The 24,256-nt window shown below is 43.2% G+C and overlaps 1 protein-coding gene and 1 long non-coding RNA gene across 2 annotated transcripts; one reads left to right on the top strand and one right to left on the bottom strand.

The window, feature by feature from the left end:
- Nucleotides 1-120: 120 nt before the first annotated feature.
- On the bottom strand, nucleotides 121-23,516 carry sestd1 (SEC14 and spectrin domains 1). The gene is made up of 19 exons (XM_014410546.3): nucleotides 23,200-23,516; nucleotides 21,553-21,622; nucleotides 21,330-21,438; nucleotides 20,594-20,684; nucleotides 20,360-20,473; nucleotides 15,319-15,432; nucleotides 15,105-15,199; nucleotides 14,912-14,967; nucleotides 12,913-12,984; nucleotides 11,222-11,379; nucleotides 8,872-8,994; nucleotides 8,514-8,708; nucleotides 8,230-8,344; nucleotides 7,966-8,131; nucleotides 7,160-7,241; nucleotides 6,943-7,065; nucleotides 3,670-3,861; nucleotides 3,435-3,538; nucleotides 121-2,565 (listed from the first exon to the last, which is right to left on the bottom strand). The coding sequence occupies exons 2-19, from the start codon at nucleotides 21,620-21,622 to the stop codon at nucleotides 2,292-2,294; spliced, it is 2,253 nt and encodes a 750-aa protein (XP_014266032.1). The 5' UTR covers nucleotides 23,200-23,516; the 3' UTR covers nucleotides 121-2,291.
- On the top strand, nucleotides 8,988-9,371 carry LOC143412897 (uncharacterized). The gene is made up of 2 exons (XR_013093423.1): nucleotides 8,988-9,102; nucleotides 9,215-9,371. It is a non-coding gene; the product is annotated as an uncharacterized LOC143412897 (long non-coding RNA).
- Nucleotides 23,517-24,256: the final 740 nt, after the last annotated feature.

A 24,256-nucleotide genomic window follows, 5' to 3' on the forward strand; every position in this document is an offset into this window, starting at 1 on the left:
AACCATACATTTTGTAATTTACCTGCTGTTTCTTTACCTGTAGCCATACATTTACCCATTAACCCGTTTTATGCTTTGCTGTTTGATACAAAAATTGTCATCATGAAAGCGACAAATCCATGAAGTTCAAAAGCTTTATTTAGAGAAGGATGCTGTATTGATGTCATGGTACATGTGAATAGACAGAAGGAACAAAGCATATAGCAATTACACTTACAGCAGCAATTATTGGTCAAACACCAACCAGTTACTGAGAGGTTTGCTTGAAAAATGTCAGGGGAAAAAAAAAAAAAAGAATCCGTCCTTTTGGGATGTTGCTACGTTGGCTAATGACAACCAGATACTGGCCTCTGAGTGAACAGCACATGGTCTGATTTCCACTATGATAGGAAGTTTAACGTTTCAAGTCCTTGACAGACGTAAGAGTCATGAACACAATGTTACAACAGTGATGGATGACGTCCCAGAGACCGCATCAACGGGAAAAAGTTAAAGTCCAACTGAAATGAAAAAGAAATCGCTCTCCTTTATGCACATTTATTTGTTCGAATGTGTAACTACAGATATGAAGGCCCAAAACCCCTCCTCCACAAGAGTTTAAAAAGAATACAAAAACAATATTTTGAAATGTTTTTAAAAGAAAAAAAAAAAAAAAAACAGGGGGCAGTGTTCTAACAGCCAAACCCTAAATATATATCTGGATATAGCATGTCAGTCCATGATCAATATAAAACTGTAATAAATGAATAATCTGACATTTACATTTGATATACTTTATTACATCACACTAACCGCTGTAGTCACACACACTGCTCGACCCCAGCCATGGTCAGAGTGATCCATCTCCTTATCCTGGATCATGACTCACGTACAGGAAAATGGGATCACTTGAAAAAGAAACTACACCCACTCATTTGTACAAAGCAGTGTGAGAACTGCTGACTCAGCCACGTCAAACAGTCTCTGCCTTCACTGTTGAGTTAAAACTCATTAGCACAAAATAATGGTAGCCACTCATCCAGAAACTGAAAAAAGTATGCACATTCATGATCTTTAAAACAGTACCTGATGGTGAGTCTTGATGAAAAAATGGCCTCCTAGAAGCTGACTCATAGACACCTTTTCTTACTCCCATGTTACTTTGTTTAAACTACAGATGCAAAGTTTGCTGGTTACTTAAGTCAGTCCTTTAGTACATGTTTACCTTTACTAAGATATTTGCAGGAACACAGCTCTGCCATCTACAAAGTGGCTCATGTAACATAAAATGAAGCATCTGAAAAGCTCTGCTATGCTAATGCTAACCTCTGTCTGTGAAGCCCTGCTCTTGCAGGTCAAAGTTGTTTTTTCCTGTGTCCAAGAAAATAAAGTTGGACTTTTGCTTTTTTTATGTTAAAGCAGAAAGAAGTTCATCCAAATAAGAGCCTAAACGCCATTTTCACTTAGCATAATTTATCTGAGTATTAGTTAATGCAGTTTACTACTCTGATGCCACTTTCTGTGAACCCTTGGTAGCAGAAGGCAGGTGTCCTTATTCTATATATGATCTACTGTTTAAGGTGTAACAGGCTGTATTCCTGCATTATTCATTATTGTAAGAGTTTTTATTGCTGGAAAAAAGGAATGACACGTGTAGCACGCCGCTAACATGAGGCTAGGAATAAGGTGATTAATGTAGAGAAAATTTTAAACTTCAGGCAGACTTTAGAACAAATTCCAACGAGTACAAACCTTTTACTTTACACCGAATGAAATTTGTTCCTGATGCCTTTTTGAACTTTAAACATTTCCTCGAGTTCCAGAAAGCTGGACAGAAGTTTTTATTCGAGCCTGTTTGTACTAAAGTACTAAAGTATCAGGACTGTTGATGCAGGAATGAGACCAACAGGAAGCACCATAGAAGCTCTGTCTACTGTAGGGATTGAGGAGGAGGAAGCAGTTAGATACAAGCTGGGACTATTCTCACCTGAAATGGATTATTTTACAGTTGATTATCATCAAAGGAGACATTCCAGTAAACAATTCCAGTATTTTACATTTGTTATGCCTGATCTTCCAGAACCAGATGGAGGAAAGGTGTCCAACATGTTTATCCTCTTGCAGGAAGTGTTATGCAGTGATGCTGATGGTGCAGTGTAGTCTTAATGTAGGGAAAAGCCGCTGCAGTAAGAGAAGCAGCCGACAGAAGGCGATCCTGCCCTAGGCGAGAACACGAGAGGTCTGTAGAAATCAGCAGCCCTTCGCTGACAGGCTTCATTAAGGCTGCTTGGTTTAACATCGTCAGCGATCCATTAGCAATCCTGTGTAGCCCTCTCCAAATCTTCATCCTGCTGCCCTACATCCTCCTCCTCTTCATCTTGGTCTTCTTTCTCACTAAGTTCTTCTCCAATTACATCTAGTCTTGCATCTTGCCCATTCAACACTTCTTCCTCCCTCTCATCCCCATCATTGTGCAGCCTCGCCTCCTGCAGTTGCAGCCGCCGCTCTTCCACCAACAGGAGGCGCTCTCTGACACCCTCTGCTGCTGCCGCCGTGTCAGTGGGACTCCCAAAGAACTGCTCGCTCCTGAAATCACAAGAACCCCGATTATGAGTTGCTTTTACACCATTACTGACAGGGACTAGAAGTAGAGAGCATCCCATATCGGCTTCTCTTCAATGGCTCCCAGTTAAATTCAGAATCAAATTTATAATCCTTCCCCTCACACACACGGTCTTGAATAACCAGACCCCATCTCATCTTAAAAACCTTATAGTACCATATCACCACAACAGAGGACTTCACTCTCAGACTGCAGGCTCACTTGTGGTTCTTAAGATATCTAAAAGTAGAATGGGAGGCAGAGCCTTCAGCTTTCATGCGAAATCAGCACTGCTCTTTTAATCATTAGTAATTATTAATCTGTGGCTCTCTTCCACAGTCTGTGTTTTATCCTCTCCTCCCTCATCCCCAGCTGATTGTGTGAGATGGCCACCCCTCTCTGACCCTGTTTCTTCCTGTTAAAAGGGAGTTTGTCCTTCCCACTGTTGCTAAGTGCTTGCTCAAAGGGTGTCGTTTGATTGTTGGGGTTTTCTCTGTATTATTTTAAAGTCTTTACCTTACAATATAAAGAGCCTTCAGCTGACTGCAGTTGTGATTTGGTCCTATATAAATAAAACAGAATTTAACTGAAAACTGAACTCATCAGGTTTGATAATGCAGGCATGTTTCAGAGGACCTTGCTGCGACATGACACCTGTAAGCCATGAGGTAGTTTATTACATTTCTGTGTTGATAACTGGCTCTTTATGTTAGGTTTATGCCAGTAATTACTGGTAACAAAAGCAAAGTGAATTCATGTGGCTCTAAATAGCCAAATAAGTGTTTGCATGATTTAGGATAGCATTAAACATATAAAGTCATAATTCAGGTACATCAAATGAATGTGTACGTACCCATCAGGGAAGATCACAGGCATGGTCAGTCTGTCCAGCAGAGTTTTGCCCAAAGAGTCGACTTCATCTAAAGACTCCGCCTCCACACGTTCCTGCTGTAACACCTGGACCATAGTAAACATACAATTTAGACTTTAAATAACCGTGTGGCTTATTTTTAGTCAATAATGGCATGCTGACGCGTCCAGACTTGACACTGATGTAACATCTGACAGTTTAAAAGTGTTTTTCTCACCCTCTCAGCGGCAGTGTGGAAGTTGAGAGCCAGCTCCAGTCTCTGCTGTCGCTCCTCGGCGCTGACGCTGAACTGTTTCCAGACTCTGTTGAGGCGAGGCAGAGTGTCTCCGGACGAGCGCGTCGTACAGCGCAGAGACTGGCAGAGGACGACGGTGGCCTGCAGCAGTTGGCGGCCATAATCGTAGGTGCTCTGAAGGAACAAGAAGACAGAAACATATTCAGTTCAATAACATCTAATATTAATATTTAAATATAATCTGTTAGACTGACTGCACTTCATTTTGTGCAGACATTCAGACAGAAACGGCACCTGGATGATGAAACCCGAACGACATTTGTGATCCTTCGGCATCATTAGCTTCACAGTTTTGGTTTTGAAGAGCCAGCCTTAAACTAGCAAATAGATTTCCATGAAACTGGTTTGGACACTCTTCCAGCGAGATGAAACTAATTTAGTATGGCTTCTTTGCAAAATGTTTCAATTTTCAGCTACTTGGAGAGTTTGAGTGCCTATTAAGGTCATACTAAAGCATCTCATCTTGAATTGAAGTCCAGACTTGACTAGGCAACTCCAAAAGAATCATTTTGTTTTTCGTGTTTTGGACTTGCTGTTGTGTTTCAGATCATGTTCCTTCTAGATAATCCAGGTGTGCTTGAGCTTGTCCTGAAGCAACAAAGCAACCACAGACCATCAAACTACTACCACTAGGTTTGACTGTTGGTATGTTTGTTTTATTAAATGGTGTGTTAGTTCCACTCCAGATGTAAAAGGACTCAAACCTCACAAAAAGTTAAACTTTTGTCAGTCTACAGAATATTTTCTCAAAAGTTTGGGGATCATTAAGATATTTTTTGACAATTGTGCGACGAACCTTTGAGTTCTTTTGGTCAGTCTTCAGTCTCTCTCATTGTTAAAGCATGAACTCTGCCCTTATTGGAGGCAAGTGAGGCCTGCAGTTCTTTAGATATGTTGTTCTGTGTTCTTGTGTGAGCTCCTGGATGAGTCGTCGCTGCACACTTGGAGTAATTTTGGTCAACAGGCCATTCATGAAAGGTTTGCCACTGTTTTCACGATTTGTGGATAATGGCTCTCACTGTGGTTCACTGGAGTACCCAAAGCCTTAAAAATGACTTTGCCTCCCTCTTCCCGCTCCAACACACCCACCCACACAAGTAGGGCCTTGGGGTGCGGGTGTGTCACCAGGGTGCAGGGGAGGCATCCCTCCCCCCGTCCCCCCCGTCCCCTTCTGGCTGCCTGTGCCTCAATTTTATTCCACAACTTAGACATCCACATTACTCACACTCTCATAACACATATATATAGGGCCTTGAGGGTGGGCACGTTAACGGCGTCCAGTGGACGGTCTGTGTATTCAACCCCACCTCTGGCGCCGGTGACCACCTCTCAATTTTAAATCCATGTAGGCATTGAGGGTTCTCGGGAGGGGCCGTGCTAACACCCGCTGCACTCTGGCAGCAGCACCATGCTCGCCCGTGTTTTAAATGAACCTTAGAACAACACACAGCAACACTACACATGAGCGAGAGGAGGGAGGTTTGGGGTCTTCACACACCCCTGTTCTCTGCTGGCCATCGGGGCGGGGGGGCTGGGAGGAGGTGTTGGCCGTCCCATTGGGATCTGGGATGCGGGGCCTCCCTGCTGCTGCGGAGCCTGGGGCGGTCTGCTTGCCTCCACCCCGGGGGAAAGGGTAGCATCTCCTGGGTCTAGGTGCCGTTTCCCCCTCCATGGGCGAGGGTACCTGGACCCGGGGTATAGAGTTTGTTTGGGGAGTGTGATTGTGTGTACATGTCCATGTATGTCTATCCCTACGTTGGGTGAGTGCTGAGTATTTGTATATGTGTGCATGAGGGTGGGAACGCATGTTTGTGTCTGTGTGTGCCTGTTTGTCTGTGTCTATATGTCAGGTCGGGTCTTAGACTCCACCTCTCTGGGAACTCCCAGGCCCTCCAAAGGCCTATCTCACCACAGTCCCTGCCGGTAACTGATGCCCTCAGGGGTCGGTGCGTTGGTGGTTCTTGGTGTCCGGGGCTGGGCGCTCAGGTATGTACCAGCTCACTCCCGGTGACTACTTGGCGGGGCCTGGTGCCTGTTGCACGGTCAGGCCTCTTCCGGGGCAAAGGGGGCCCTTGGGCCTCCGGCCTCTGGGCCTGCAGCTCGGTTCACTCTGGCACAGCTGGCTGCCGGCAGAGCCAGCGGGCACGCCGGTGGAGCCCCCTCTGGCTTCTGCTCCGTGGCTACTGGGTGACCCCTCATCTGGGGCTGTCATCAGCTCTTCCCAGGAGGGTGGCACGATGCCCCTCTGGTGGTCCTCCTTGGGCTCTCGCACTCTGGGGCCTCTGGATGTCTGGAGCCTGGATCTCCTCCATGTCTGCTTCATGCCCTGGGAGACGGGGCTATGGCTCTCTACATCCTCTAGCAGACCGTTACATGGGGAAACCATTTGAATTGAAGCGTGCTGATCCACACAGGTGTGCACACGGGTGTTCACTGTTCATAGACATAAACTACACCTTTATTGGCTGCTATTTCCAAGCACATTGTGCGCTGTCGGTCCTACGTGCTGCACAACAACATTCAATATTTAGTATTTACTGCTGTTTACACTTAGCTAAACTAACATGATGTTGTTGTGTTTAGTATGTTGCTGGGGTTTTTTTTGCTTGTTTTCTTCTTTTTCTCTCAACAGGTGATCCAGGAGATTTTTTTCTCTCTTCTCTCTCTTTTTAAGAGCCCTTTCTCACTGTCCCTCTTCCCTTCTGTTTTTCTTTTCCTTCATCTTTCTTTCTCCCTTTCCTATCCCTCAGTCATGTCTGTCCCGTCTGTAACAACTGAAAATAAAATAAAAAATAACAAAGGTTGATCAAATGCACCAATACGGCAAGGCCATGATGATCTATTTGGCAAAGTAAATCCATTGGGTATCCTTGTTGGTCTTCAGACAACAATTCTGACGGCTAAAGAACCAAATGGGACAGGCAAAAAAAAAGAAATGACTTTGTAACCTTTTCCAAACTGTTTCTTTAGATTGTGGCTTGATGTGTCTTGATTCAGCAGCTCTGGCAGTAATCAGGGTCGTCTCCGTCTAATATTTAAATTTGTTTGATGGTTTCCAACATTTAAGTGTGAAAAACACACAAAACACTAAGACATGAGGAATAAGGCAAAAACGTTATGAGCACTGTCATGCTGATGTTTAGGTACATCAGCTGGATTTTTTATGTTAGCTAAAGATCAAGTGAAGCGTCTCACCTGAGCGACATCCACAAACTTCCTGTGTTTGTCCAGCATGGTCCTGGTCTCCTGAGAGTCGTCTCCCAGTCTGACGTGAGTCTTCAACAAGGCGTCCAACAACTCACTGAGCCACTCCACTGCCTAACCAGATGCATGCACAAATTAATCATAACATAAACACATGAAATCCACGTATGCGTGTGTGTTTTGTTGCGTTTTGTGTTGCATTCCTCACCTGCAAAGCGTCTTCTTCACATTTAAACAGTTGGACCATCTGTAGCATCTTCAGCCTCCTTACGTCCACCATGTCCTCACATCTGCAACACACACAGTTAAATATGCCTTCAAGTCTGGAAAACAAACAGCAGAACAGATTTTCACACCACATGCTCTTGCTGACACAACACCACAGGGAACTGTGTCTAATCTCCTGGGGGGGTTTGCTTGTTAGGTAATTGTGTAAACCGCTGCCACTACCACAAACAAACCACATACCTCAGAATCTGAACCATTAATGGAGCGGCAATACAAAGTTTGTCCTGAAGGTGGAGCCAGAGGACAGGGAAGAGAAAAGTTTAATATTTGAACAGTTCCCTTTTTTTGTGGGTGTAAATGAGAAAACCCAGAATGTAGATGAAGCCCAAAACTGGAAAGTTCACTGTGTAAAACATTTGATATTTCTGGAATTTTTAAAAAACATGATATTAGCCTTGTTAAATTATAAATAAAAGGACAGCAGTATTTGTTTTAAATATCCACCTGCATTTTGCACAGAAGCAAACAACTCTTTGTTTTTCCTTAGCCATTAAGCTTTATTCACTCATTTTTTGAGGATTATCGCATGAGTGAGATCTGAGAGAATCACAATCAGGATCGGGGACTTCAGATATCGGCTTTGGTTTTTATCCTGTTAGGAGTGGGAACAGGCAGTTTTTGACTCTAGCTTCAAGTGGGGAGTTAAATACAGCTTCCTTCTTGGCAAAAAAGCCCCCCAAAAACCCTCACTCACCCCTCCCTGTAGCAAAACAAGACAAAAGTAACCTCTGCTTGCGAAGCTGCATGTCCTCCATCACAGACTGGATGTGTTGAACGCTGTCCTGCTGTTCTGTGGTTGGACTCTCCGTTTCCTCCAGAGGCCAGGACGGCTGGCTGCACGTCTGCTCCAGCAACAACGCCCCCTTCTGTCGCAGCGAGGTAAGACCTGCCTCTGCATTGGAGGAGATGGTTAATGTGACGGAGCACCTTCATGAAAACTATTAATTATCCTGACGGAAAATAAGGGGATTGATTGTTCTTGGTACAAACCAACGGTTTGCAGCTTCTCCTCCAGCAGTTTGAGGTTTTGTTGAATAGCTGCACCATCAGCTGGAGCCACATCAGCGCAGAGCATGCCCAGCAGACCGTCCAACTGCTGAGACAACTGCAGAGACAGAAAACAAACAAAAAAAACCTGGATCAGTCTGAAGAAGTCATTAGCATTTTCACAGGTCTACCCATCCTGGATAACAGCAAGACAACATTACAGGTTAGAGTAGATTTCTGCTGTCGAGCTAGGCTAATAGCCTAGCAGTGCTAAGACTGTGCTTTACCTCCTGCGTGGTGCTGTGAAAGCCCTGTGCTGCCTGCAGGACGTTCTGTCGGCTCTCCAGCTGAGCCGCCTGGCGGTAGCAGACGTCGCTCAGCTGCTGCTGCAGCGCCTTCAGCTCGGCCACTTCCTCCTCCTCTCCGGTGCTGAGCAAGGCAGCAATCTGCTGGTTCAACTCCACATAAACAGCAAACCACTCCTGTACACACAGCGAGAGACAGAATTAGCTCATGCCTCACAGTCCTCAAACACCAAAAGCGAGTTTCTGTGATCTTTTAACAGGGAAACTAAAAACAGCAGCCGACTCATCAGATTGTTCAAATCACATGATTCTGATCACGATGTTGTGTGTGTTTCGTTACACTGTGCTGGCTCTCGATCTCCTCGTGTTTTTGTTGCAGAGCCTGAGCTGATCGAATCGAGTCCCCGATCGTTTGCTGAGTCTTCAGCAGCTCTGAACCCGGACCCTGCAGCCAGGTGACCACCTGGAAGAGAGAAACACAAAATACATGATCTCCTACAGAGTCAGGAGGACAATCTACTCTGGGTACCTTCGCAAGCCGGCAAACTTGAAAAATGGTGACCATAAAAATGTAAGGAAACATGTACATTTGGTTGACATCTCACGCAGAGCCAGTACACTGAAACTGAAGCATCTGTGCTGAATTTGGCTGTTTTTATTACCATTTTCTTTAATGCTTCCAGTTAAAAAGCAATGAAACTGTCAACAACTTCAATGCGAGGTCGATAATGCATGAAGGAGAATTTGAAAGAACTTAAGGGAAACCACAGCAAAGCCCAGTGCTTAAAGAATCTGACTACATTAACTACACTCCTTAATAACGTGATGTTAATAAAATAATAAATAAAAATAAAGTCTTTCCTCATATGGGCCACTACATTAGGCACACTGAATACAAATCAACAGCTAATAACATGGAAGCAACTCCATGTGTTTAGGCCTGTAAATGTGATCAAGGTGAGCATCAGAATGAGAACGTTGAAGACTTTGAGCGTAGCTTGGTTGTTGATGCCAGACAGGTTGGTCTGAGCATTTCAGAAACTGCTGATCTGCTGGGATTTCCCCCCACAAAACCATCTCTGGGGTTTACAGAGAATGGCCCAAAAACGAAAAAACATCCAGTCAGCAGCAGTTCTCTGGGTTAAAATAGGCTACAGTAACTCAAATAACCTCTTGTTATAATCAAGGTATGCAGAAGAGCATCTCTGAACGTAATAAAACATTGAAGCAGATGGGTTATAGCAGCAGAAGACCACACTGGGTACCACTCCTGTCAGCCAGAGGCTGAGGCTACAGTTCACAGCTGCTCACAAAATCAGAAAGAGAAGACCGGAAAAACTTTGCCTTGTCTTCTGTCACATTCAGATGATAGGGTCAGAATTTGGCATAAACAACAGGAAAGCAGCATTGTATTAAAAATGCTGGCTGTTGCTGATGGTTTAATGGTGTGGGATTTTCTTGCCACACTTTAGGCCCATTACATCAAACAGAGCATCGTTTAAACGCCACAGCCTAACTGTATATATATCCATCTCTTTCCTGCCAACTATGTAACAAAGCTCAAATCATCTCAAACTGGTTTCTTGACCATGGCAATGAGTTTACTGTACTCAAACGGCCTAGGTAGTAGAGCCACTCAAGCATCTGGATTGCATGCACTTCTGGATCATTTCACTCTCCAACAGGAACCTTGGTGCATCTCAGAGCAGCAGAGTGACCAGCAGGATCTTTGAACCTACTGCTGCCAGACGTGATATCAGTATAGATCATCACATGCTTGAGAATTAAATTAGAATGATCAGTGTAAAGTAAACCAATGTGTAAGCAATTAAAAAGGATTTCTCCTTGTCAACATCAAAGAGTGGAGCCACACTTTTTCTTTTTCCCCCCTTTTTCCACAACAAAACCTACGTTTTCTTTAAAAAGGAAGCATTTACCTCTGTCTGGTAAATGTTTCCTTCTCACAAACTCTAAACCCAGTCTGCCTGTTCAAGTAGTGAGTTTTAAATACAAGGAAAAACCAGGATGCCAACACCTGTGACATCACATCAAGAAAGCGGGCTTCATGTGCAGAATTGGTGATGGGTCTGAAATGTGTGTAAGGTTTCCCTGGAAAGCAGTATTTGCATGATCATCATTTTACTCAATAATCTAAAAACAGCTATCAGTATGAAGGCTGTCTGTGTGCTTGTATTTATACAGCACAGTAACCGCTTATCCAGGTGTGTGTGTGTGTGTGTGTGTGTGTGTGTGTGTGTGTGTGTGTGTGTGTGTGTGTGTGTGTGTGTGTGTGTGTGTGTGTGTCAGGATCATAACTTGATTGTATTTATCAGGTCAGTGATGCCTTGAAGAGCTTGGGCACACACATGAACAGTTTGATCAAGATCTAGGCCAACTTTCCACAACTACCTCAAATCCTCCAAGCTAGTGACCGATATTTTTCAGTTACTATGGTAACCCTAGGCTCATCTCCAAGACACTGGTGTTAACCATCAGCCCCTGCAGCTGAAAGAACTCCACAAACAAGCGAGTTTACTTCATCTCGCCCTCAAGTGCTGCTGAGCAGTGAGGCAGCTCACTGACACCAAGGGTCAAAAATAAAAGTTGCTAAAAAGGATGAAACGCAGCAGTGTTTGCACATGAAACTGAAATATATTGAGATGGACACTCGATGCATGTGTGCGCGTTACCTGCATGACTTTGGCGTGGATCTCATCAAGCTGGGTGCGTTTGTTTCGCTGCCTGCAGAGCTCCTGGTATCTGGTGTACTGCTCTCTGAGGGAGTCCAGCAGCTTCATCACCTGAGGCTGAGCCAGCAGCTCCTCTTCCATTGGACACCAGGCTGGACCTGAAGTTCAGAGAGAGGTCAGGAAGAAGGTCTGTGGGATTTTAGCATTTCACATCTACTCTTACAAAACGTGCTGACAATGGTTCCTCATCAGGAAACTGAAATATCAGCTCTCTCGTGTAGGATACCCCGGCACTATAAAATGAACTGTTCAAATAAAACTTTATCACTGTTTCTCTAAACTTTAATGATTAATTCACAATAGGAAAACTGAGCTAAGGTGGATTGAGGAAATAAACTAAACTGATCATCTGCAAGTGTGATCACCTCTCTAAAGAAGTAGTTTGGGACGTTTGCTGCACTGGAACATTCAGTTGTTTTTAATACAATGTCTCAAACTTCCCAGGAATAGATGTCCCAGCAAATTCACTCTAAAGTCTGACCATGTAATATATTCAGGGGAAAAAACCCTCAAAAGTGGCATCTCATAAGTTCATGACAGTGCAATTAGAAAAGACTTTACAAGTATGGTTTGTGTTGAAGGGTTGGCGAAAGCCTCAAAAAAAAAAAAAAAAAAAAAAAAAAAAAAAAAAAAAGCATAGCAGCACAACGGTTTGAAAAGCTGCATCTGAACAAACCACAACACTTCTGGAACAATGCTCTTTGGACAAACAAACGACACCACAGTGGAGATGTTTGGCTGTAACGCGCAGCACCACATTTGGTGAAAATCAAACTCCTCTTACCAACTTTCAAACACAGTGATGGAGGAGTGATGATTTGGGCTGGTTTTGCAGCCACAGGACCTGGGCAGCTTGCAGTCACTGAATTGTTCATGAACCCCTCTGCATACAAATTATTCTAGTCAAATGTGGATTATGCAGCAGGACAATGATCCCAAGCACAGGAGCAAATCCACAACAGAATGACTGAAAAAGAAAAGAATCCAAGATCCAGAGCTCATCCGGCTTGAAAAGCTGGGATTTTAAGAGAGCTGTGCATCAACAAATGCTCCAAATCCAAAAAACTGAAGCAATGGTGTAAAAAAAACAAAAAAACACAATGGGCTAGAATTCTTCCACAGTGATGTGAGAGACTGATAAACTTTAAGCTTAGTCAGAGTTTAGAAGGGCTCCATCTAAATTTACTTTCATTTCCATGGTTATACTTCCATAGCAACTTTTCTGGCTCTCTGCCAGTGCAAGGTTTAGTCCCATCAGGCCTGACGATGCTATACTGCATTTACCTCACAGCATTTTGTGATGATTCTACATGTGCAGCTTCTTGAAGACATACCACAGTAGAAGCAGATCAGCATGAACTGAATTAGTGGATGCTGAGGCCTCAGCTGTGATGTTTCTTAGTTCTTAAACAATGTTACACAGAACTCCAGTAGCCAACACAGCATCCACTTACACTGCGTCACACTGTACTGTACACAGTGCATAGTACTCTCCAGGAAATGAATGGCTGCATTCATGCGCCAAACTCCAGAGAAAACAAAGGACACCTCTTAATTAATCTGTGCATCACCCTTCTGTCTGAGCTGAGCCAGCACAACGACATTTGGGTGACTGACAGCTGCTTGCTCACCTCCCTGTCCTCCTCCTCCTCCCTCTGAGCCGTTGAAACGTCGCTGCTGCAGCTCCGACAGCAACTCATGACCTTCAGCAGACACACACAGAGACAGAGAGAGAGAGGAGAGTTGAGATTTAAAAAGGTGGTAAAAAAAAGCATCAGAAGCAATAATGAGTCAATGCTTGTGTAAATGTTGCTAAATTACGAAAGGATCTGGTGGAGGGAGGAGGGTGGTACTACAAACAAAGACTCCTTTCACCTCAGCCCAAGACGCACACACACACACAATCATAGGCCCCTCTGTACAGTCAACACATCCATCCTTCCTGTGTTTTCAGTGTGTTCTTTAGATTTTGATGGTAGCAAACTTGCAATGGGGAAAACATGTTTAAAAAATACAATTTAAAAACATTCCTTGTAAATGCAACGATGAAATCAAAACAAAAACCACACAGCTTGCTTTGTTTAAAGGTACAGTGAGTAAAATCTCACCAGTAAATCTCAATAAATCGCAGATTGCTGAGTCCTGTTTTCTTTCCGCTCCCAATTCGAATGCATAATCCGAGCTACAGTAGCCACTGTAGGACAAACAACTCTGGCTGCCCTTCATCCGTAGTAAGTGTAGGCTGTCAGTTTGCTGTTTAACCCAGCTATCGATATGTGTCCACATCCCTTTACTCCGGAGGAAGCCGTAAAACTTTGTGAAAGCAGTCCGATATGAGTTGATGAATTAGTGAAGATCGCTTCTGTTCGATGACAGCGATACTGAGGTGAATGTTGAGGATGTCCTGAACTCTTTTGTCAGCAAGCACTGCCTTTTTTGCTGCTGACAGCCTGTGTTATATATTTGTGTATATTTATGAGTACAAAATTATTTATTTTTGCATTAAATAACCTGAAAAAAAAAAATAGTGTCTTTACTGTTTGAAAAATGGTTGTGTGTGTTCTTCCAGTTTTGTGCCCATGGCTCAGGACTGCAGAAGCCAAGTGTGTTGTGCTGACTGGCTAATCATTAATACCTCCGCTGTAGTTACTGAACTGCGAAACCACCGCTTTCTAGAATCCAAGAACTCAATCAAGTGGATAGAGTCTCGAGTGGGAGTGGAACGCCCACCTGCCTTATCAATCAGCACTTTTCATTCAACATTACCAGTTAAAATACAGATTTTAATCAGCAAATAACCTTAGAAACAGCTCCACTAGAGCACCCAGCGTGGCTGACATCTTTGAAATCTTTAAGAAATATCTGTGTTTATTTTTTTATTTCCACAGTGTGCAGCACCCACACACACCCAAGCACACTGTAGCAAAGATTATGCAAAATGCCTCGACTTCCTAAATGATCATTCTGCTGCAGTGGTCTATAAAAGCAAAATTACTTTAAATTGTGTCACTGCCCAAATACTCACAGACAGACTGTTTGTGCTCTTGGCAAGCTGTAGTTGTCACGTCTTTGTAAAGCACTCCAGTCAACATTTGATGTATTTAAACATGCTCTATTAATTTTTCCTGTGTTAGAATTGTATGTTTCTGCAGCAAGAAGAGCAGAATGATTGTTCAGTCAACCATCATGTCTGTGCTTCATTATCGAGATATTCTCTCCCCTCCTGCCGCCTGCTTGACCTGAAAGCTTGATACAGTTTATCGTTGTGCTTTAGGAGCTATCATAGAAATCACTGTGTGCTTTGTGAAGAAGTAGGTTGGACCTCAATGGGGAAAAGAGGAATGCACTACATTATTTTTCCATTCACAAATGTCCACTACCTGATTTTCAAAACCACTGCTCATCTTATCAGGAGTATTTAATCACTCCTCAGGTCAACGCTAAACTGACCTTTCAATCCACTGAATCATTTAAAGAGGCTTAAAAAAAGTCGAATGCCTCCTCACGCTGGGTGTTGTTACTATCGAGAGTTGCATGTATTTTACCTGCTAGTCCAGCAGTACAAATGCAATCACATTTACATTATCTTAGTTCCTGAAAGAGGATAAAGTAAAGAAAATGTATATTTACCAGTCTGAAGGACAGTCTCAGGGTCAAACGATGGCAAGAGGGCACAGTCGGCAGATCTGCAGACAAGACACACGGCTCTGGATTTCACCCGTCTGCCCTCAGTTTAGTTTAAACTGTAGACGTATGTGTGTGTGTGTGTGTGTGTGTGTGTGTGTGTGTGTGTGTGTGTGTGTGTGTGTGTGTGTATACTTACTTGTCCTTGTCCATTGAGCTGCTTTTATCAGCATCATTGATGATCGACAGCTCGTCCAGCAGTGACGTAGACTCCTTCGTGAACTTCTCAAAAACCTGCAACAAAGCCAAACACTCAGTTCTGGTGCCAGGTTACCATGGCAACAAATATTTTAAGTTACAGAAATCCCTCGAAAGCATAAAAAAAATAAATAAATAAATAAATAGATAGATACCAGTCTCTTGTTGAGCCAGTCGCTGTGGTCATAGTCCAGACTTCCTCCGAAATCATCCGTCAGCTGACACGGTTCAATGTAACGAGTCAGCTTATTGGCTGAAACCAGGATCACCTGACAGGAAGCAGAGATGCCAACATGCAACACATATCAGTAGGGAGAAACACACTAAACACACTGTGTGCTATTTTGAGAAATGTCATGTAGGTTTCAATATAGAAGTAACACAGAGGTCAACCTGGACTATAGAAACTAACACGAAACTACAGAACACTTCAGAACATCTAAGTCAGCCAGAACAGACAGTCTATCATAAAGCCACTCAATATTACTTTCAGAATTACAGTTTGTGTGACCTTTTAAAAGAAATGCTTTATTAATGTTTTGGAAATCTTACCTTTTGTTAGAAGCATTTACTAATTAGTCCATAGCTTCATCACATATATGTAACAGCAGGCATCAAACTCAAGGCCCAAGGGCCCAAATCTGGCCTCCAGTGACTATAAATCTGTCCGTACTAGTTGTAGCTGTGATCTGCACATCGATATGCAACGCGCACGCACCACAAAACTAAATAGAGGCGCACTCAATTGTACCTGCAAGCTAATACAAAAAGGCACAAAAAAATAAAAAAGGCACAGGAGAAAAAGGAACATTGAGGGCAGACGATTTCAAGATGGTTGTTAGGTGCTACATATGGTGCTGCATCCATTTACCACGAGACACTCTTATATGTCTTGGATTTTGAAACCACACAACCAGCAGGGAAACTAAGCTACAGACTTGGAAGAGAGTCTTCAGAAAGACACAGGCACACACAACGACGAATAAAATATCTTTCTATCAGCCGAATCTCAAAGTTTCATTAATGGCTAAGTGGTAAGACACCAAGGCAACTTGTTGATTATCTATTGATTTGTTGTGGCTTTTATGTGGATCAATGTGTAAATGTATAACGTAAGGCTACATGGGACATGAATGAGCATCCACCCAGGATATTTTATTTGGATTGAAGTAGGGCATGTCAATAAACTGTATACATTCAAGTCCATCATTTGTTGGACAAATACAAATTTTTTTGCTACCACAGAGGATTTTCAATCAAACAACATGTGACAACATGTCACTGAAGTGCAGAATATCAGCTTGAATTCAACTAATTAAAGCATTGCGTTAACTCCATGGAATTACAGGTTTTAATACATAGAATCCCAATTAGTCCTCTGGCATGAACCTGAAACTGGAAGAAAAGAAAAGAAAAGAAAAGAAAAAATAACACCTGCACAGTCCTGAACCGATGAAGATGTGTTTATTGATGATGTGACTGTTGATAGGAGAGGCACGATGAATTGTGAAGTGTACAGGGCTAAAGACTCTGCTCAGACAAATACTGCAAAACTGATGGGACTGTACTTCACTGTGTAAATCGATAATGACCCAAAGCATACAGCAAAAAAACAAGTGTCGAGTGTCTCGATGCAAAGAAATCAAGACTTTTTCAGCGGCAAAGTCAGTCACCTGATTTCAGCCCAGCAGAGCGTGCATTTCAGTTATTAAATACAAAACTGAACACAGAAAGACTCACAAACATGCAGTGACTGAATGCGTCTGCAGCAAAGGCCCAGCAGAGCAGCTTTAGGGAGGAAACACAGAATATGGTGATGTCCATGGATTCTAGATGTCAGTCACTGGCTGCTACGGATTCTAATCCAATAAACAATCCTTACATTTAAGATCATGTTTGTCTGTCTAATTTGAGGCTCTGATATCAGTGATTGGTGGATTAAACACAGTTTCTTCAATCTCTGCCACATGCCAGGCAGCCAGTCTGTGTGTTCATGTCTCAGGAGCCCTGTGAGACATAGGTATGTCTGAGGAAGGGCATGCATAACTAGTCCTTGTTTTCAGAGGACATTTAGAAGCCACTGCACTGAGTGCTGATTGTTTGGATCCATCAACCAAGCGGAGTGCTTGGAACACAATAAACTTCTCTTTTGGCTTTCTAAATCTGAAGGTGGCGCGTTCAGCATTCCTGAAATGTAGTTTTTAAAAGAGAACAAACAAATATGAAGTGCCTTTTGTTTTGTTTGCTTTTTTAATTGCTGCTTTGTAAGTAAACCTGCTAAGACAGCTGACGTTGAGTCGAACTTCCAGTTGTCACTGCAACAGATGCCGGCAGACGAATTGGACTCAGCTAGCGTGTGTCTGCATGTTTATTTAAATGTGAGGTCAGATGTTTGAGCAGCTGTACAACCCACACCCTGCTGTGTCACCCTCAGAGACACTCCATAGTTCGGAATAGTAACATTTCAGCACCATCACTGGAATCTCTAACAACTGTGTGTGCGTGTGCGCAGAGGGGCGTGCACAGCAGAGATGTGGCCACCAGTGACAACGCAGCATGTATGAAATTCAGCAACTTGTAGCGACTACAGAAAAAATAAAAATAAATAAATAACTGCTGGGTATGCCAGTGCATACTTAAAACTTATCTAAACTTTGAAGCAACTGTTAATACATTTAGAAAAGACAAAAAATAACTGATTGAGATATGACAGTGTGACAAATATATTAGAGGTTTAGCTATGCAACCGCAAGACCGCCAGCAATCAGCCACAAGCTCAGTGATGATGGTCTGTGTATGAGCGGTAATACTCCAGTGCATTGAATGAGACAGATGTAATTTATGAGACCACCAGCTCTCTTTCTTTTGACCATATTATTTTAAATATTTAGCTCATGAGCCGACTTCTGAAATGTTCACGTCCTTAAACGCACCACCAGGGAGATTTCTTGCCCTGAGAACAAAACCAAAAAAGCTCCAATTTCACTACTAAAATAAAGTCACCTTAACATTGGCTGTGACGGATTATCTTTATTTAACAACTATCAAGTCGATACAGATCAACCAACTTGCTCCGGTTGCCATGGTAACAATCGTGGAGCCAACGTGGCTGTGGAAATCTGGGTCACAATGACTACTGATCTCTGTCGGTAAAACCATCTGTTGTAATAGAGGAGGAGGCAGACACACAAACACACTCACACTCCATTGATCCTGTCTCAGGTTTCCAGCAGCACTCAGGACAGTTAACGACGCTTAAGGTTGTTATAACTGGCGTACTTGCTCTGTGCGTGATATCGGGTGACAACAAAGATCAGAAGGGTACGTGTGCGTTTTAAACCAAAAATCAAGAGGAAAAGAAAATGAGAATGAAAAAAATCGTTTGGTTCATTCCAATGTTGGAGAAAAACTGGGACATTCACACTGGTCCAAGTCCTCCACGTAAAAGCAGCCATTTCATCCTTTAGGTGTGGCAGTTACACTGTTTTTGTCTGAAGACGGGGAAGACACAAAGTTGCACCAACAACCTTTTGGTGACTGAGAAGAAATCAATTCAACTTTATTTACATAATGCCAAAACACAACAACAGTAACCCCACAGTGCTTTATACTGTAATATAAAGACCATACAATAACAGACAGAAAACCCGAACAACTACACGACCCCCTTTGAGCAAGCACCTGGTGATAGTGGGAAGGAAAAACTCCCTTTTAACAGGAAGAAACCTCCAGCAGAACCACACTCAGCAAGGTGCAGCCACCTGCTGTGACTGGTTGGGGGTGAGGGGAAGAAGACAAGACAAAAGACACACTGTGGAAGAGAGAGCCAGAGCTTAATATTAAGTAATGATTAAATACAAAGTGTTGTATAAACACATAGAAAGTGAAGAAGAAACAGTGCATCATGGGAAGCTCCCAGCAGTCTCAGCCTCCTGCAGAGTTACTAAGAGAGGATTTCAGGGCCACATGATCCTTTTATCGAAAAGAAGTGTTTTAAACCTAATCTTAAAGAAAAGTAGAGAAGGTGTCTGTCTCCCAAATCCAAACTGGGAGCTGGTTCCACAGAAGAGGGGCCTGAAACCTCAAGGCTCTGCCTCCCATTCTACTTTCAAGTATCGTAGGAACCAAAGATTTTCCAGGATGAATAGTAAAACTGATTATTTCGCATAAACTGGCCCTGAAGTAACCAGTGCACAAGTGACTGACTTAAGAGTCAGCACAAAACAAAGTGAAAAGAAAATAAATACAATACTGGTAAATGGCCTGCATTTGTATAGCGCTTTTATTAGAACCACTTCTCACAGCCGCAGTAACAGGAGTCTGGAGCCACGCAGCTGTGTGGGGCTATACTTAGGGCAGAGCGTTGCACTGCGAGAGACGCCAAAAAAAGCACAAGCAGCCTGCTGATAATGACCAGTACTAACAAGGTTAAGTTTTACAGGTATCCCACTACCACCTCTATAGTTTAGCATAAGCACAAAGTGAAGCCGATGTGAGCACAGTTTGTAAGTTATTGCCCTGATGCCGATGTGTGGCCATGGATTTCCGTCATAAAATGATGAGCATGATGAAACATGATTGCAAGCAGATGTTATTTCCCTACAAGCAGGTATCCCGACACGCAAACTTAACAACTGCATGCGTAAAAATAAGCAAACAAAGCAGCCACCATATGCTGTTAGGCCCTCTCAAGTGCTAGGGGAAGGACTACCTGCTCTTGCAAGCAGCTGCTTGTGAATTTAAAAGTCTACATGTGGGAATCAAGCTGATTTTTGACAGGCTGGAGATGGAAACTAAGAGTTTACACCACGTGTGACAGAAATCTAAAGCCAGAGCTTTGGATTAGGTGTCACCATTTCTCAAAACCAAAACATGTATAATACTGCAAAAAAGAATAGTGTTAGTCTCTGTTTCTTCTTAAGGTTATATGGAACATGGAAAGTTGGAGCAGTGATGAAGGGAACCAAACCCCACTCTAATAATCTGAGGTTTACAAGAAATGCTTCTCACACGCCGGCCATTTGTTTAAAATGGCCCCAGATGGGGAAAATCACAGCTTCACGTGAGGCAAAATATGACTTGTTTTCATTTGAGGTACAAATCTTCAACATCCACAAACCCACTGCTCCAGAGAGAGATCGTGTTTTAAGTGTAAAGTTAGCTGCAAGCTGAAGCAGAAGCAGCTCAGAGACTCACCTCAAAGCCCAGACGGTCTTTCTCCTTCCAGAAGCAGAAGTGTGTCACCTTCTTATCCCAGAATTCATCTGGCTTCACCACGCAGACCAGCGACACTTCAGGTGGGATCACATTCTGAAACAGCATCAACGCCATCATTAGCCCGCTGCTTTTTAAAGAACACCCATAGCAGCCAATGCATTAACACAGCTTAAGCCTGCGTTGTGCCTGCGGGGACTCTAAATGTGTTTCTACCTGCAACATGAGCACCACAGTCTTCACGGTGTTCCACTGAGACTTCCGTCCATCCACGATAACAGTGAAACCCCGAGCCTTACACTTCTCACTGGCACAGACAAAGAGAGGGAGTGTGTTACCAACAGCGCACGCACACCCCATCATTTACATACACAGTTTCCTGTTTGAGCATCATTTGGGTAGCCAGCTCACCAAGCTGCTGCTACCGAGGCTACTTTATGTTTTCTTCACAAGTACAAATGGTAACAAAAATAAAGCCTGAGACTATTTTTTATTTGTTTTATATGCTTTTCACACATTCCCAGCATCGGGTATATTTCTGCTCCTCTTTCAAGTCCATCTATATACCAGTTTGTCAGCTATAAACAACCTACAGGAGCTTAAACAGCTCATCCAGCGTGTGTTGGAAGAAACGAAGCGTGAGCTGAAGAGGCCAGATATGGAAAATGGGACTGAATCACCTGTGGAGCTGCCAAGAATTACAGCTGTCAGATCGTGCTGGGGACGCTCAAAAAGGACGAGTTGAAAAATAGTAACACTTAATAAACTAGAATCATCCTTTAAGCTGGATTTCTACACTCGAGCCACAGGGTTCAAATCCAGCAGCTCCTCGCTGACAAGCCAAAACCCAAACATGTCTAAAAGCATTAAAAGTGAAATCCAACAGTCTCTGGGTGACACAACTGCTCTGGGACACACACCAGACTGTCCTCAGTCGTGTCTCTGTGTGTACCTTGGGATGCTAAGCAGGTAGTCCAGCGTGGCGCTAAGCTCCTCCATGCTGGTCTGATCTGAACTGAGAGGGATGTTCAGAATCAGACCACTACGCCGGTCTTTACCCCCTAGTGGTGGGAGAGGGGAGGAATCAGATTACAGCTCAAACTGGGATGACCACAGGATTGAGGAAACAGGTGTCGATATTTCATTTTCTTTTCTTTTAAATCCAAGTGTTTTACCTGACAAGAAGGCCAGCTTCTTCTTGAGAATGGGGAGGATGGTGGTCGCTTCCATTGTGACAGCAGACATCTGTAAACACACATGCAGACAGTTTTTCCTCCTTAAGTCTAAGGTATCCTTTCTAAAGCTAAAAGCAGTGTGAGTTAGTGGAAAAGAGGCCCACTGTTACACGAGATAGTCAATAAACTCCAACACTAGACCACAGTTTTCAAACCTGCACGATCAGATGTTGGCCCACAGGCTCACACTTTAACAGCTCTGAGGTGCTTGACCAGAATGTGCACAAACTACACAGAAATCCCGCAGCTAACGAGTTTACAGCGTCCTTGCAAGTCAGTGCAGGAGCACAGCAGCCATAGGTGATAAAAAACAGCTCTGGGGGTGGCTGCTAAAAAGCTGCGTCCAGCTCCGAAGTGTCAGAGCAATATCAGCGAAGCAGCACTGTGATTTTCGTGTGCGGATTTTCTCTCAGCTGGCGCTTCTCCCGGCCGATTCAGATTCTTGGCTCCGGCCTCGGCCTGCGATTTACTGCCCGCCTCATCGGCATGTCAGCACAGTTCAAGCAGTCAGCCAGTAAATCAGTCAGTTTGCATTTCTGTCAGCTTATCGGCCGACTTAACATCTGTGGTGATTTTTTTTAACCCCCGCCCTTTCTACAGTTGTTGCATTGTTTCTCACACTCTCCTATTAAAGGCTGTGCTCCTTTAAAGAACAGTCTGGGCTTTTCAGTTAATTACAGCAGTGCTGGAGGACTTAATGTAGGCTCTACAGAAAAATGTCAAACTATTCCTTTTTTATTCCATCTCAGTGTTTTTGTAGATTTAGCTCCTTACCATCTAAGCTGCTTTCTGTTGCTTGTAATTTGAGACACAGCAATCACCCCCATGCAAGCCATAACACAGGATTGCAACTCCTTTAATTTTAGTGTAGTGTTCGGATTTATTCAGTTACACAGGCATGCTGAGTGCAATCATGCAGTTCACATAGTGACCTTGACGTGATGTGGCACACAGACACTCAGCACTTTATCGAGCTTCTAACTTGGAGTTATATTAAAGCTTTGTGTTTGCAGTATTCTTGTTTTTGGCCTTACAGTGAGTCATGTCGATCTGGTGTCTGGAGAGCTGTGGGGTCCTTGCTTTATTACATCTGATGATCACACAGTTCTGACTAGTTGAAGATTTTGAAAAACAAAATTCTTTCAGTCATGACATATTTTATCATTTTTACCTCTTTTTTTTTTAAAAAAAGTATAAACTCATGCTCCACTATCTTCTGTTCTACTCCTCTGCTAAACTTTGCGTCACATTTATGATTTGGCACAAAGGTGTTCATTGTGCTATTTGCAGCAGATGTAGTATTAGTTAGATTAAATGATTTGGTCCCTGCAGCACCAGTCTGTGTCTATCTCCTCCTGGTGCTGCTGCTGATGGGGCTTCACCTTCGTCCTCCTGCAGCTTATCCGGCCCAGCTCGGTGTGTCTCGGCTTGGTTCGGCTCGGCCCACAGACACAATGACCTACATTCACAGCTGCAGACTGCGGCTGCTGCAGCCGTAACCTCCCCTTCACCGCAAACCTCGACCCGCCCAGCCTCGGCAGCTCCGGGATCCACAACAGCAGCTATCGATCCCGCACGTTTTCTTACCTTTTCAGTCAAATCTGCGGCATTTTTCCCTGTCCCGATTTTTTCCTCCTCCTAGTCCCCCCTCCTCTTCTCCTCTGTCGCTTCTTCTCCTCTGCAGTTTTTCCCTTCTTCCTCTCTCTTCCCTACTCCTCCTCTTCTGTGTCCTCTCGGGCGGATTTATCAGCAGATAGTGAATCTGTTCTCCATGAAAAACACCGAGGAGCTCACAGTACGCTTTCAACACCGCTGCAGTCCTACTCCAAACACACACTCACAAGGCAGGCGTTGGAGCTGGCTGTTGTGCGCAGCCTCAGTGTAGCCAAATCGAAGAACGCGACTTCCGGTGAAAACGACTTTCCAAATAAATGCCTGGAGGAACAATTTCTCACCACATTTTATAGAGGAGCCAATGTTTACTTATGCATTACTTATCAGCATTTATTTACAACCACGATTTGCACACTTTTGCCCTCTTGTTTTTTTCGTTTGGTTTTTTCAGAAACATTGGAAATATGTTGTGTGTGTGTGTGTGTGTGTGTGTGTGTGTGTGTGTGTGTGTGTGTGTGTGTGTGTGTGTGTAAAGTTTTATTTTCCCCATTTCCTCAGTATTCATTTTACATCAGGGCACACACGTGGCCACTTTGCTAAATAAATAAATATAAATACAAATATAAATATCGTGGTACATGATAAATGTGTAAAAGTACAGAAAAAGTTCCGGTAGTTCAGTGCAAAGAATACCATGTCATGTAATTATAAAACTTTTTCTTAATTGACTGAAAAAATCCTTGAAAAACAAACAAACAAAACTATGGACCCACTGTGATAGTGGGAAAAAAGAACGTTTAATTTAACTGTTTATCTGTGAATTATTACATTGGTGTAGTAGAAATTCTAGTCTGGCACCCATCCTCTATGGGAGGTTTCGTTTTGTATTATATTATCATTATTATAATTATTATTATTTACTTCATTTTGATTTTTTTTTTAATTTACCTTTTATTGGTTTCAGTGTTAGTTTTAGTCTTTGTAATTATTATTGTATGGACGGCATAGAGAAAGAGAAAATACACACAAG

Source organism: Maylandia zebra, linkage group LG16 (genome assembly GCF_041146795.1).
Source record: "Maylandia zebra isolate NMK-2024a linkage group LG16, Mzebra_GT3a, whole genome shotgun sequence".
Lineage (NCBI taxonomy): Eukaryota > Metazoa > Chordata > Actinopteri > Cichliformes > Cichlidae > Maylandia > Maylandia zebra.